The sequence below is a fragment of the Dasypus novemcinctus genome, chromosome 5 (genome assembly GCF_030445035.2).
Source record: "Dasypus novemcinctus isolate mDasNov1 chromosome 5, mDasNov1.1.hap2, whole genome shotgun sequence".
In the NCBI taxonomy this organism is placed as follows: Eukaryota; Metazoa; Chordata; class Mammalia; order Cingulata; family Dasypodidae; genus Dasypus; species Dasypus novemcinctus.
In genome coordinates, this window is record NC_080677.1 from 53,728,544 (window position 1) to 53,743,275 (window position 14,732).

The window sequence follows — 14,732 nt, forward strand, 5'->3', positions numbered from 1 at the left end:
AAGACCCTGTGTATAGTCATCAGGCCACTGAGTTGTAGCTGAGAATGCATCCTGGCATGCTTGTACCGTTCTGCACCTACACAATCTCATTCAACATTTTCTTCCCTTTGGAACAGCTGAGACTATTTGCCACAGGACTTAATATATTAAAGTTGGCTCTAGACATACCTGGGAAATAATTAAAAGGAGTTTCTAAAAGATCTTTCTAATGTTAAAAAGAGCCCAAGGTATGATTAAATTGTTCATAATTGTATTATTTAAAATCAGGAAAATGTCTGTCTTCATGCAATTCAAAGATTCCTGAGCTCTCATCCATTATTTATTGTCTATGTCTTGGGGAAAGAAAGGATGTGGATCTTGGCTAGAACCAGTGCCAGGAATGAAGAATGTCAATGTCAATACTCTCTTGAGCTGAGCTTAAGGGAACCTTAGGCCATCTATTGTGCTTTCATTACTCCATTAGCTGAAAAAAAATTGGTTGTGTGTGTCTGTGTGGTTGTGTAGGAGAAGGTATGTAATAGGTGCTGATGTTACTATACTAATTTATATATAGTTGTTCCTGGTTGAAAACCCAAATGAGCCAAGGGGAACTCCAGGGGATTGTTGTGAGATTCCCACTCTCTTAACTAGACCAGGTTTCCTGTTTTGTTCAATTCCAGCAGCTAACACAGCTCCTACTCCTTCATCTCTGTTCAGTAAATATTTGACTCATGGAGGGCTGATTGAATGACAGTAATTAGCTAAGCACTGAGAATGTAAAGATGAGTAAAGTCCCATGGCATCATCCTCATGGTCTGGGGGAAAGACAAATTAACACACTAGGAAATGCAAACTTGCAACTGTAGTGAATGCTCAAAAAAAAGAGGAAAATGGTGCTATCAGTGCCTGGAATAGGGATTTGACCTGATCAGACAAGCCTCTACCACTTTGCTTAAAATAAGATCCAAAGTAAGAATTAACTAGAAAAAGAGGGAGCTAAAAGTATCCCAGACAGAGGGAAAAATATGATCCTGTGGTAAGAGGGAGGGAAGGATGGTAAGTTCAAGGAACTCAACAAAGACAAATGATGCTAGAGCAGCCAGTGAAGAAGTGACTGATGAGAGAGGCCACAGGGCCACACCACACAGGGTTTTGCAAGTCTTGTAAGGAGCTCTATCATTATCCTAAGAGCAAAAAGAAGGGCCCTGAAGGATTTTACTCAAGGAATGACATTTCACATTTGCATTTTAAAAGATATTTCTGGCAGCCATGGAGGAAAAAATTAGAAGGCTCTCTAATGGATGGAGATGGAGTACTAAGGACTTTGTCATAGTCCAAGAAAGAGACAATAGTAATTTGGTGTGTACTCTAAGGGTCTGATAGAAGATTGGAGTGGTGGATGGCTCTGAGAGATGCTGAAAGCATATTGTGATGAATTACACATGGTGAGGGAGGGAGTAGGAGCTGTCAAGAATGACTTTCTTTCTGGCTGAGCCGTGAGGGACGAGAGTACCCTTCTCATCTCATAAGAAAGAATACTGGAGGATGACTGGCTCTGGAGGGGTAAGAATATGATGAAGAGTTCCCTTTGATACTCTCTTCTTCCTAACTTGTTTACAATACCTTTGTCAGTTCCCATTTCATTTTCTCTGCCTCTGTCTTTCCCAAAATGCCTCTGTGTACTCCCACCCCACTTAAATCTTGATCTTCTCTACAATTCTGACCTGAACCTCCAGCAGCTTCACTAATCATTCGAAGCCTTTCCTGCCCAATAAGATCACCACATGTGGCTTTTGAGCACTTGGAATGTCGCTAGTCCAAACTGAGATGTGCTTGTAAGTGTGAAATACCATTGGATTCTAAACATGTAGTATGAAGAAAGAATGTAAAATGTACCAAGACTTTGAAAATATTGATTATATATGTATGGAGTACTGGGGATTGAACCCCTGTCCTTGTACATATGAAGCAGGTGCTCAACCACTGAGAGTTCCTTGATTATATTTTAAAGTGATAATATTTAATACTGGGTTAAGTAAAATATATTATTAAATTTAATTTCACTTATTTATTTTTACTTTTTTTAATATGGCTGCTAAAAAATGAAATACACATGTATCATTGTATATTTCTGTTGAGCCGTGCTTCTCCAGGCAGCGATATTGTTGTGTCCTCGTTCTTGGTCACTCAGACCCATAGCTCACTGTTTCCAGAACATTTTGCATCATTTTTTACCTCACACTGTTTCCTCCTCCTGAACATCCCTTCTTCTCCTTTTCTACCTAATTAGATATGATTCCTACTTCTTTGTTCAGATCAAATATTTCCTCTATTCTGAAACTTTCCAGATTTCTGAGGGCAGAATTAAACATTTCTCCTCTGAGTTCTCAAATGTTCTGTCAATAGCTTTGTTAAAACTAATTCTTGTACTTTGTATTTTGTTTTATATTCATCTGTCTCACTAGCTGGATTATAACTTTCTACAAAGTGCAAGTGCAATTTAATTTATCTCTATAATTATAAAACATAGTATGTAATTCCAGGTTGGTGCTCAATAAAAGCTGGTGAATAATGAATTTACACATATTAAGCACTCACTGTGTGATTAGTTATGACATAAATGTTTTACGGATATTATCTTGAATCCTTTAAAGCACCCCACAAGAGAGATATAATTATTCTCATTTTGCTTGTGGGGTACGTGCAAAAGCTCAAATTTTTAGTGAGTTATAGAGCCAGGATTCAAATCTAGACTGACTACAAAGTCATGTTTTTGTTTTTTTGTTCTCTCTGTGTTTCCATGCATGCTGAAAAATAAATTAAAAAAATGGAGATTATATTCCTAGACCATAAAATGGAAAAATAATATCTATTTCCAAGAGTTGTTAAAAGAGTAAATGAGGTAGTGTATATAAAATATAAAACAGCACTTGGAAACAGTAGGCTTTATTAAACATTGACTTCCTTCCCCCTGAGGACACAGGCCGAGGGCCTTAATTTCTGAGGATGGCCACAGTAGCCTTCCTAGCCTCCTCCTGCCCTCCACATGCTCATACTCACATTCACACACGTTTACACCCATCAAAAAAGATCAAAAAACCAGACCCCTTCTGGGGCAATCCACTTTAACCCAGGCCTCTTTGTTACACCCCGCCCTTGGTGTATGGCTCTGACCATTGGAGAGAGTCAAGTAGGGGAGTAATCAGTGGTACCATGAACCTTCAGTCTGTGTGTGTGTGTGTGTGTGTGTGTGTGTTGGTGGAGGTTGGGGCAGGAAGATCAGTCAGGGCTGGAGTCTTACCAGGACACTGTGACCTTGGTGGATTCCCAGAAAATCATCCCAAGCAGAGTATGCCTCTTCTCTCTGTTCTGCCTCCCCCAGATATATTTCTCCATCAGGATCAGCTTCTTTACTACCGTGGAATCTTTGTAAGAAAGGAGAAAGGGCAGGGGAGAAGGGGAGGGAACGAACAATTCATGTAGGACAACACTGGTCTGTGGGTCATACATTGAGGAGCCTGGCTCCTGAGAAATGAATTTAAGCAAGTTAAATGTGAAGCTATATTGTTCAGGGCTATGTTCAGGGAAGAGAAAGCAGTCCCTCTGTAATTTACAGGTCCCTATGATTCCCCTTGAAAAAGCAATTTTAAGATATAGCTCAGTTACTATTGGTGCTTAAAAAAGGCTGAAGAGGGCTCATGGGCTCTAGAGTAAGATGATTGTTTCTCCTCTTGATTCTCCTGAGTCGTACTTTTCAAGATAACAACTGAACCAATGTCCGGACTGTAGATAGAGAAAACCTTCTTCCCAATCTGTTTTAAGTAAGGCAGAGCCTCAACTACACAAAAACCTCTGATTCTCCACCAAATATAGAATTTAAAAGTCTTCCCACCCATTATGGATTCAAAGCTACATATAAAGGGTACAGGAAAAGAATACATATCCTTAGGACCTTTATTATTATTATTATTATTATTATTATTTTGTGGTATATTTTAGCTCCTTAAGTTTAGAGATCAGGTCTTAACCTTTTCTGAATTTACTTCACTGCCTTTCACATAAAAGTACTTGGTATTCATTTATTGAGTGATGGAAACAGTCACACAATGCAGTGTAACTGGCAAGGAAATTCCAACTTGAGTGGAGAGCACAGCAGGTTGCAAGGAAAAGGTTCTTAGAGGTGAAAATTTGGAATCTCTTGGAAATTTAATGTTCTCTAGCACTCAAACTTTGAGATTAAGAAAGCAACTTTAAATTTAAGGAAAACTTTTATGTCTGATTTTCAAAGAGAGAGAAATTCCATGCGCGGGAACATGGAACATAAGAATGGTATTACCTGTCTGCTCCAGCAAATTTAATTTACATAGAAAATTATGTATAACCTTAGAATTTTAAAGGGCAAAATTCAGGTTATTTTTATATGCCAGATTGACTTGTAGTCAAAAGAATGAAGGGTAGGTACATTTGAATTCAATCCATTTAAATATCCAAAGCACCATAAACACTGATAATCAACTGATTTTGAGGCAGTCCTTTGATTTGATTAATTTTGAAGCTGGAAATATCTTTCAGAGGAACTGATTTGAATTTGTCTTTTCTTTTTGTCCCGTCTCTTTCCCCATTGTGACTGGTCCAATTCAACAAACTTCTTTAAAGTGATGACTGCTCTGTTCACAGAACTCTGCTCTAGTTACCAGGTGCCCTCTCCCAAACCACAAACCTCTAGAGTGATTTGAGACTTTAACATTAGTGAAAATGCCTTTATTCCCATCGATCTGGAGGAGGACTGGTCTTATCTTCCTGTTCATTTTACTGTTAGTACAAGACTAAAAAGAAAAATTCCAAGTTGAACAAAATTTTAAATAGTACACATTTGTTGTCACAGAGTATTCAGAAATCTTCCTTAACACAAATTAAAGGTACAGGTGTATATAGAAAAAAGACTGGAAGGAAACACAAGAAATTAACTGTAGTTACAGTAGTTTTTTATATGTGTGCTTTTATATATAATATATAATAAATTTTCTACAGTGAAGATGCATTATTTTTATAATCATAAAAAGTTAGCATTTAAAATAAAACAATTACTATCAATAGTACTCTCTATCCCCCTGTCATCATGCCACAGGGCCAGAAGCTGGAGAGAACTGAAGAGCCATCTCTCTGGGTAATACTGAGACGTGAGTTTGGGCAGGCCAAGTAACTTCTCTGGTACTCCTGTTCCTCACCACTGAAATTTAGGGGTTTGATGCAATGGTCTTGCCTAGTTCTATAATATCCCAATTTTGAGATGGGCCTGCAGCATAGTAGGCTGTCATAATCAGAAATGCTTCTGACTTCAATTAACAGAAATCTTGACTAACAGTGGCTTGAACTGTAAGAACCCTTACTGACTTAAAAGAACGTTTGAAACTAGGTCACCCAGAAATGAATGAGCAACTCAGAGATGTTATCAAGGAAACAGGTTCTTTTACATTTTTTCTGTGTTACCATCTTCAGCTGTCGATGTGTCATCCTAGAGCTTGTTGCCTTACAGTCTCATCTCCATGCATCACATAGTGTCCCACACAGGAAAGAAGTGGCAGAGGCCAAAAGATTTCTCCTTTGTATCCATTGTTGCACTGAAAAGAAAATGGACAGACTTTTAAAAGGGCATAGTCAAGTGTTCTGAGCTAAGGTAACATTATGCCGAACAGCACCAAAAGAGGTTTCTGCTCAAAAGGCTGAGGTGGGAAAGCGGCTTATATGGTTACTTGAGATAAAGGGAGTGTGTGGAGAATTGGGGAGGGGCGAGGGAGATGTGGGTTGTGAGGGGGGCGTGAGTTGCCAGGGGCAGGATATTCTTGGATCCCAGTCTATTAATCAGCAAACTGTACAAGCAGGATGTTGGTGCAAGATTGTGGCCATCTGGTGAAGATGAGGAGACTCGCTAGCCTCAATTGATTAGTTTGTTACAGTTGCTCTTTTTGAGCAGGCGCAGGGGTCTTTATCAGCACCGCAAAGGATCATTGGTATGTCAGGCTGCTTCAGGTAGCCTCCATTTCTTCTTGTAATTCCCTGGATAAAATGGAAGCTCAAGCAAATTAAGATGGTTGGTAAAATTATATATCGTCCCCACTTCACACAAGTATGGTCCCTCACATTGCATTTGTCAGAACTAAGCCACACGATCACCTATACAATCAATGGCAAAGGGAAATGAGATTCCAATCTTGCTTTCAACCACCTGTCATTCATCCTATATTCTCTGAGACAAGGAATATTTACCAATTTACCTGAACAGATTAGAGTTCTATTAGCAGGGAAGGAGAGAGGAGGGAAAAGGTCATAGGATAGGAAACAAAATATGTCTGCTTAAAGCACTTAAAGATTTGTCGAGTAAATGAGTGAGGACTGTGTTATGACTTTTGTGGAGGCTTTGTGGATCCTTTTGTAGGCCCCTTCCTCCATAAAAAATATTTAAAAATATATTTACAACTGAGTAGGTATAAAGACAAATAAAGTCCAGGCTGGATTCATTATTACATGTTCATTATTATTATGTTTATTTTACTCTGATACAAAAATTAAAATTGAAATATTTTTGTGGACCCCGAAAAGAATTGTGAGCCCTATAGGTCGAGCTTATCATGCCTAGTGGATGTCACCCTGGATCTACTTTATCTTGCTGATTGAAGTGTAGACAATTGAGGGCAAAGACTATGTCCTAGGTTTCCTCATTTCCCTTGTTTCTCTCAACTATAAGGAGAGTTATTAGGATAAATAAAATGTATGTAATACATACATACATATATACATACAATGGAATATTATTCAGGCCTAAAAAGGAAAGAAGTTATGATACATGCAACAACATGGATGAAACTTGAGGGCACCATGTTGAGTGAATTAAGACAGATACAAAAGGACAAATATTGTCTGATCTCACTGATATAAAACACGTAGAAGATGCAAATTCATAGACTCAGAATCTGGGTCATAGGTTGCCAGGCCTGGGGTGAGGGTAGGGAATGGGAAGTTAATGCTTGATTTGTACAGAGTTTCTCCTTGGGTTGATTGCAATGTTTTGGTAATGGATGGTGGTGATGGCAGCACAACATTGTGAATGTACTTACCAGCACTGAAATATATATATGAATGTATTAAAAAGGGGGAAATATTAGGTTGATGTATGTTTCTTGAATAAAAAATTTTAAAAAGGGGGAAGCAGAGATTGAGAGGTGATAAGGTTTTTTTGTTTGTCTGCTTTATTATTATTAGAATAATAAAAATAATAATGATTGAAGTGATGAATGCACAAATATGTGATTATACCAAATACCATTGATTATACACTTTGGAAAGACTGTATGCTTTATTAATATGTATCAATAAAATTGATTTAAAATTTAAAAAATAGGACTGTACAACACAGTGAACCCTATTGTAAATGATGGACTATAGTTAATAGAATTACAAAAACGTTCTTTCATGAATTGTAACAAATATCCCACACTAGTGAAATGTGTTAATAATAGGGTAGTATATGGAAACTCTATATTTTATATATTCTATACATGACTTTTCTGTAAACCTACAACTTCTCTAATTAAAAAGCCAATTAACCGTAAAAATTATAATTTCCCATTAAGATAATATCTAAATTTCATAAATAAAAAGTGAGTACACACACACACATTCTATCGAGTTGACCTAACATATAACTGTTTCTTTTTCTAGGGTGAGCCTGGTCTTCCTGGTGTTTCTGGTCCTCCAGGACCACCTGGACTTGGACATCAAGGGATGAAGGTAAAGATACTTGTCTCTTTGGCCATTGTTGGCTATTGAATTTATTTAGGTCCAGGGGAGCTCTGGTAGGAACTCTACTCAGCCAAACCCTCGTATACATAAGGAGACTGCCTGCCAAAGATACAGTTTGAATGCTTGGATACTGCAATGCCCTGGTAAGGGTCAGTTACCACAAAGAATAAGCAATATAATTTCTCAGCCTGTTGAAATGAAAAACTTGCTTGCCTCCATCTACCCACCCTCTTGCCAATGTATATATGGTTATGTTGAGATTTCATATACTTGAAGTGTAAACATGGAAAAACGTTATTGGGACATGCAATACCTTAATTTCCACCGTGCTCGTGTGAAATAAGGACAAGGAGGCAACCCAGAAGGACCAAGTAAATAGGTGTTAACGAAATAGCTTGTAGGGAACTAAGACTGGCTAGAACAGCCAACACCTTACGGTGCTCTACATCACCCAGCATGTAATAGAGCAGAAGTGCCTATTTTAAATGGATTTTCTGTGTTGTTGGGACAATAAAATTTTGGTACAGAATGAAAATAGAGAACAGTATCAAACAGTGCACTTTGAAGGTAATCAAGTGTTGACATGTATGGCATTTTGACAATAAACACATTGAGACTTAAGGGAAGATGGAGTTTATTTTGGCAGAATTATTGGAGAAGGGATCCGGAGGAGTGTGAAACAGAGCTTAAGGAGAGGGGAAGTGAAACAGAAACATGATGAGAAAGGGGCAGCTTTCCAGGCTGGTGGTAGGCGACAGGGAGAAGCACAGACATTGTTAGCTTGACCATCTCAGTAACCAAAGTGAATTGCCACACTGTCCATCCTGCCAATGACTACTTAGTACTTTGTGGAAGCTGAAAGCACTGTATTGCATTTAGAGAAGAAGAGATGATGGACTGTTTAATACTTTTACAGTTAAATTCACTTAAATTTTTATGGTTTCAACCCCTCTAGAGTTTATCTTATGAATATGAAAAGCCTGACTATTTTGCTATTTATCTTCGTTGAAATTCCCATAGTATCTTGTGCTGTTTATTTTGTCTTAACCTATTTTCTCTTGTGTGTTGAGTAGTAGTGTGCTTGAGTGATTTTTAAAATTCGACAATTTTTTTCTTTTTTACATATAAATTTTAGGATTTCTTCATTTAAAAACTCAAACTTTCATTCTATTGTTTTTTGTCTTAGGGAGAAAGAGGCCAAGAAGGAAGAACAGGAGCTCCTGGACCTATTGGAGTTGGTGAGCCAGGACAGCCAGTAAGTCCCAATAAATATTAGATAGAACAAAAAGGACAAATATATATTTTGGGTGCTCTTTCTGCTTGGAATAAATAGTTAAATTAAGCCACTTTATTTTTCACCACACTTGAAAGAGAGCTAAATATACATGATTTGTACTATTATCTCTTTTTTACTGACAACCAAAAGATTAATTGACTTACCCAAGAAGAAAAGTGTTCTCATGTGCAAAATTTCCTAGGAGATAAGAGATTAGATTCAGGCCTAATTTCTGTATTTTGTTATTGCCTTTCTTGTAAATATGAGAAAAAAACTGGGAATGAGGATCTTGCTCATTACCTAATTCATGAATATACTCTAAAGCTAGGGTTGATGATTAGCTTCTACCTTATGGAGCTTTGAAATATATTATTGTTGGGGAAAAAAAGAAAAATATGTTTCTATCAAAACAGAACTGGAGAGGAAAGGAATAAAACATGGCAATTCTAGTATAAGAAACTTCTTAACTTTTCAAGCAATAATTTTTCTCCTAGAAAAGAACTGTAGCTGATTTGTTGACATACAAATAAAAATAACTGATTGTGAAATAGTTGATTTCTCCATTTGGTTTTGCATTGTATAGGTCCTCACATATAAATATTAGCAGAAATATGTGCTTCCTTGCTGTGATCTGAGTGAAATGACAACATATTGTTTGAGGATTAGGCTTATCATAAAATCTAGATGCACTAATTTAAAAAAAGAAAGCATTGCATAGAGGGGGGAAAAACTCCACTGTCAATTATCCATAGGTCAGTGGTCTAGTCTAAATTTCCACTAACTAGGTAGTGACCTTAAAGCAAATTACTAACTTCTTTGGGTACTTGTTTTGGTTATGTATTGCTGTGTAACAAACTTTCTCAAGATTTAGTGTCTTGGAGCAACAGAAATTTATTATTTCTCATGATTCTGTGAGTTGATTGCATAGTACCACAAAACAGATACTGGCTGGGGCATTGGAATGGCTGGAATGCTAAAAAATGATATCACTCACATGGCTGGCAGTTGGTACTAGCTGTTGGCTGGGTGCTCAGTTGGGGCTCCTGCCCGAGGAACCTCAGTTCTTCTTCACATGCACCTCTGCATGTGACTTTTTGGACTTCTTCAGTGTGGCTGCTGGGTTCCAAGATGGAGTATGGAACTCAAGTAGCCACAGGTCTCTTCAGGCTCAGCCTCAGAGTTATGCAGCATTACTTCTGTCATGAAATTGGCTAAAATGAGTCCTAGAGTCAGGCCAGATTTGAGCAGAGGGGAAATGGACTCCATGTCTCTATGAGAAAATTGCAAATCATTTGTGAGATCTTCAATATACCATAGTCTTGATTTTAACTTTTATCAAATTAAAACATTGAGTTCTCTCTAGTTCTATAATTTTCAGAGGAAACATGGAGTAAAAATTCTGAAAATATCTGGTAAATAGTTGCAACTTTCAACTTTTTAATATAAATTGATGCTTATCTTGTTCAGATTGAATGTTGTGCTTTGTTATTATTTACACTTTCCAAATTCAGCAAAAGATTTAAGATTGAGTTTCACTTATTCATTCTAGTTCTTTTTAAATTATTCTTTTTATTTTTAAAGATGTTTTAGATTGTACAAATGTTACATAAAAAATATAAGGAATTCCCAGATGCCCCACTCCCTCCCCTTCCCATGCTTTCCCCCATTAACAACATCCTTCTTAGTGTGGCATATTTGTTACTCAACTGATGAACACATATTGAAGCGTTGCTACTAACCATGAACTATAGTTTACGTTATAGCTTATACTCTGTCCTGTGTAATTTTGTAGGTTATGACAAAATATATAACGACCTGTGTCCATCATTGCAATGTCATGCAGGACAATTCCAATGTCCCGGAAATGCCCCCATATTACTCTTCTACAGACTTATTACTATTCTAGCAATGGGAAAACTCTTATCATTGATATAAAGGCAATGGCCACCAGAGGTCCTGAGGGATACTAGGGAAGGATAGGTGTAATATGGGGACATTCTAATTCTTAAAATGTTTTTCTTTTCAATTAAGGAAATATTTTAAGTATACTGAAAAGCACAGAATAATTTAGCAAACCTCCTTTAGGTAGACAAATCTTAATATTTGGCCACATTTGCTTTAGCTTTTCTTTAAAAAACAAACAAAAAATAATGGATATGGTAAAGCTATACAGTTTCTTCCAGAAAATAGAAGAGGGAGGATCACTTACCAAATCATTTTATAAGGTCAGTTTTGCCCTGATACCAAAACCAGACAGTGGCAATACATCAGAAGAAAACTACAGGCTAATATTCCTCATGAATTTAGAACATAAGCCTCCTTAAGAAAATGGTAAGTTGCTTACAGTTCTTTACTATTACAAAGAGTGCTGCAATGACTATGTCTCAGGAACAGTTGTTAATTTCTCTTGGGTATTCTCTTTCAAACCTTTCACCATGGTCCAATTATTTTTATATGTATATATAATCTCTGTGTATAAATGGCAATGCCTATAATTTTCCTTTTTTCTACTGTCTCTAACCAATTTGATTATTGAGATTTTATTTGCCTCACAAAATAAGTTTATTAACATTCCTTCTTTTAAGATTTCCTGGAAAGTGTGCTAAATGTTTGGATTATCTGTTTCTTGAATTTCTGGAAGTATTTGTCTATAAACCTGTTTAGGCCTTTTTTGGGTTGGTGGTGGCAGTAGATTTCTAGCAAATGATTCAATTTATTTGATTGTCATAGGTCTATTCATGTTTTTAATTCTTGGTGAGTCAGTTTTGGTAAGCCATATTTTTCTAGGAAATTCCCCATTTTGTCTAAGACATTGCTCTCCAATAGAAATATATGAGCCACATAGGTCTTTGAAAATCTTTTGGTAGTCACATTAAGAAAAGTAAAAAGAAATAGGTGTGATTACATTTAATATGTTTTATTTAACCCAGTATATCAAAATATTATTTCATATGTAATCAATATAAATTTATTAATATATTTTATGTTCTTTTTTCATATTAAGGCTTCAAAATCCAGTGTGTCCTTTATACTTACAGCACATTTTAATTTATACTACCTATATTTCAAGCACTCTAACCACATGTGGCTACTGACTTTCACGTTGAAAAGTAAAAATTTTTTGATTTGAAGTTTCTCATGTAAGTTTTTTTATGATTAAAACATTCTACAGTGGGAAGTAGATGTGGCTCAACTGATAGAGAGTCAGCCTACAATGTAGGAGGTCCAGGGTTCGAACCCAGGGCCTCCTGGCCTGTTTGGTGAGCTGGCCCACGCACAGTGCTGCTGTGCGCAAGGAGTGCCATGCCACACAGGGATGCCCCTGCGTAGGGGTGTCCCACATGCAAGGAGTGTGCCCTGCAAGGAGAGCCACCCCATGCAAAAAAAAGCTCAGCCCACCCAGGAGTGGCGCCGCACACAGAGAGCTGACGCAGCAAGATGACACAACGAAAAGAGAGACAAAGATTCCTGGTGGTGCCAAGAATGCAAGAGGACACAGAACACACAGCGAATGGACACAAGAGAGCAGACAATGGGGGGGGGGGGGAGTGCTTGGTGAGAGAAATAAATAAATAAATAAACCTTTAAAAGCAAAACAAAAACAAAACAAAACAAAACATTCTAACAGTGACCATGTTACATTTTACATTTTTAATATTGATTATTTGCACCCTCCCCCTTTATTTTCTTTATAAGTCTGTCCAGGGTTTTGTCTGTTTTTTGCAGGTTCAGGATTTGGTTTTGTTCAACCTTCTGATTGTTTCTTTGTATTTATTTTATTAATTTCTGTTTTTATAGTTACTATGTTCTTCTTTTATCTTTTCTTAGGTTGACTTAGTTGTTCTTGGTTTAAATTCTTTTTCTGTTTTTTGTTTTTTTTGAGGTAATGGGGCCAGGAATTGAACCCTAGACCTAATATGTGGGAAGCTGGTGCTCAATCACTGAGCCACTTCGGCTCTCCTGAGTTGATTTTTTCATTTGTTTCCTTGTTATTTGTTTTTTTGTTTGTTTGTTTGTTTCTGGAGGAACTGGGGACTGAACCTAGACATCCCATGTGGGAAGCAGGCACTCAACCACTTGAGCCACATCTGCTCCCTTGCACTTGCTGTCTGCTCTTTGTGCCCATTTCGCTGTGCATTCTTCTGTGTCTGCTTGTCTTCTCTTCTTGTCTTTAGGAGGCACTGGGAACCAATCCTTGGACCTCAGACACTGGAGAGAAGTACTCAATCACTTGAGGCACCTCAGCTCCCTGGTTTGTTGTGTCTCCCATCGTCTTTCCTCTGTGTCTATTTTTTGTTGTGTTATCTTGTGTCTGCTTGTGGTGCGTGTCAGCTTGCCTTCACCAGGAGACCCAGGGAACTGAGCCTGGAACCCCCCATATTGTAGACAGGAGCCCAGTTGCTTGAGCCATATCCGCTTCCTGATAATGCTTATTATGTGGTCTAAGATGTGGTTACTTTTTGTAAATTTCCTAAGTGTATTTGGAAAAAATAGTTATTATCTAAGGCAGTAACCCGCAAATTTTTCTGTAAAGGACCAGATAGTAAATATTTTAGACCTTGCAGGCCACATATGGTCTCTTTTGTATATTCTCTTTCTCCTCCTCCTATTTTTCTTTTTTTCTTCCTTTTTGACCACACTTTATACAATTAAAAACCATTCTTCACTCCTGGGCAGTAGAAAAATAGGCCATATTTTGCCCTGCTCTAAGAGGTTAACAGCAGTGTTAATTGTATGTTTGTTTTTTTTAGATCAAGCTTTTAAATTGTGCTTTTCTTCTTAGCAATTGTTTATAGGCTTGCTCTATAAATTATTGGGAAATGAAAGTTGAAATTTCCTACTCTGGTTTCAAATTTGTCAATTTTTATTTTTATTTCTTTCAATTTTTACTTCATATTTGGTATATGCCAGTTCAAAATTGTTATATTGTCCTAGTGATTTGTTCCTTTTATCACTATGTATTCACTTTTTGACTTAAAGTCAATTTCATCTGATACTAATTGATACTTGTATTAATTTCATCTTTTTGTTGTCTAATATTTGCATGATATACCCCCCACATACACACCTACACACACTAAAAACAAAAAGAAATAAAACGTGCAACTCCAAATATATACATTTTTGTATATATTTTTCTGCTAATAGAATGTGAATGTATCAGATTAAAAAATATATATATATACTATTAAAATATATATGCTTGGAGTTGTATTTTCTATTTCTACTTTTCATTGGTTCCTGATTTTTACATGTATTACAAGTTTGAAATGTCATCAATATTGCCACGCACTCATGAAAAATATGTGACTATAATAGGATTTTACTCCAATCTTCTCTCTTCCACTTTCAGAGTATTAGTCTTTTTTACTTAGTGTTACCTTTTTTCTTTTTCTTAATCCCCCCCTTGTGGCTTTTTGTGTGTGCTGTCTGCTCTCTGTGTCCATTTGCTGTGCGTTCTTCTGTGTCTGTATTTATTTATTTAATTTCCTCTCCCCACTTGTGGCTTGCTTGCTGTCTCTCTGTGTCTGTTTGCTCTCTCCTCTCTGTGTCTGTTTGCCGTGCTCTCTTCTGTGTTTTTGCTTGTCTCCCTTTTTTTGTTGCATCACCTTGCTGAATTGGCTCTCCGCAGCACTTGCAGGCTAGGAGGCACTCTGTGGTACCTGTGGGCCAGGTG

General features: G+C 37.1%; 1 protein-coding gene across 4 annotated transcripts in view; it reads left to right on the top strand.

Moving 5' to 3' along the window:
- The window catches only part of COL28A1 (collagen type XXVIII alpha 1 chain), a 233,162-nt gene that overhangs the window by 93,999 nt on the left and 124,431 nt on the right, over positions 1-14,732 (top strand). For all 4 annotated transcript variants that reach the window (XM_071215161.1, XM_071215162.1, XM_071215160.1 and 1 more), the window contains 2 exons: positions 7,699-7,767; positions 8,966-9,034. In XM_071215161.1, the coding sequence (XP_071071262.1) occupies positions 7,699-7,767; positions 8,966-9,034 (138 nt within the window). The remainder of the gene's footprint in view (positions 1-7,698; positions 7,768-8,965; positions 9,035-14,732) is intronic.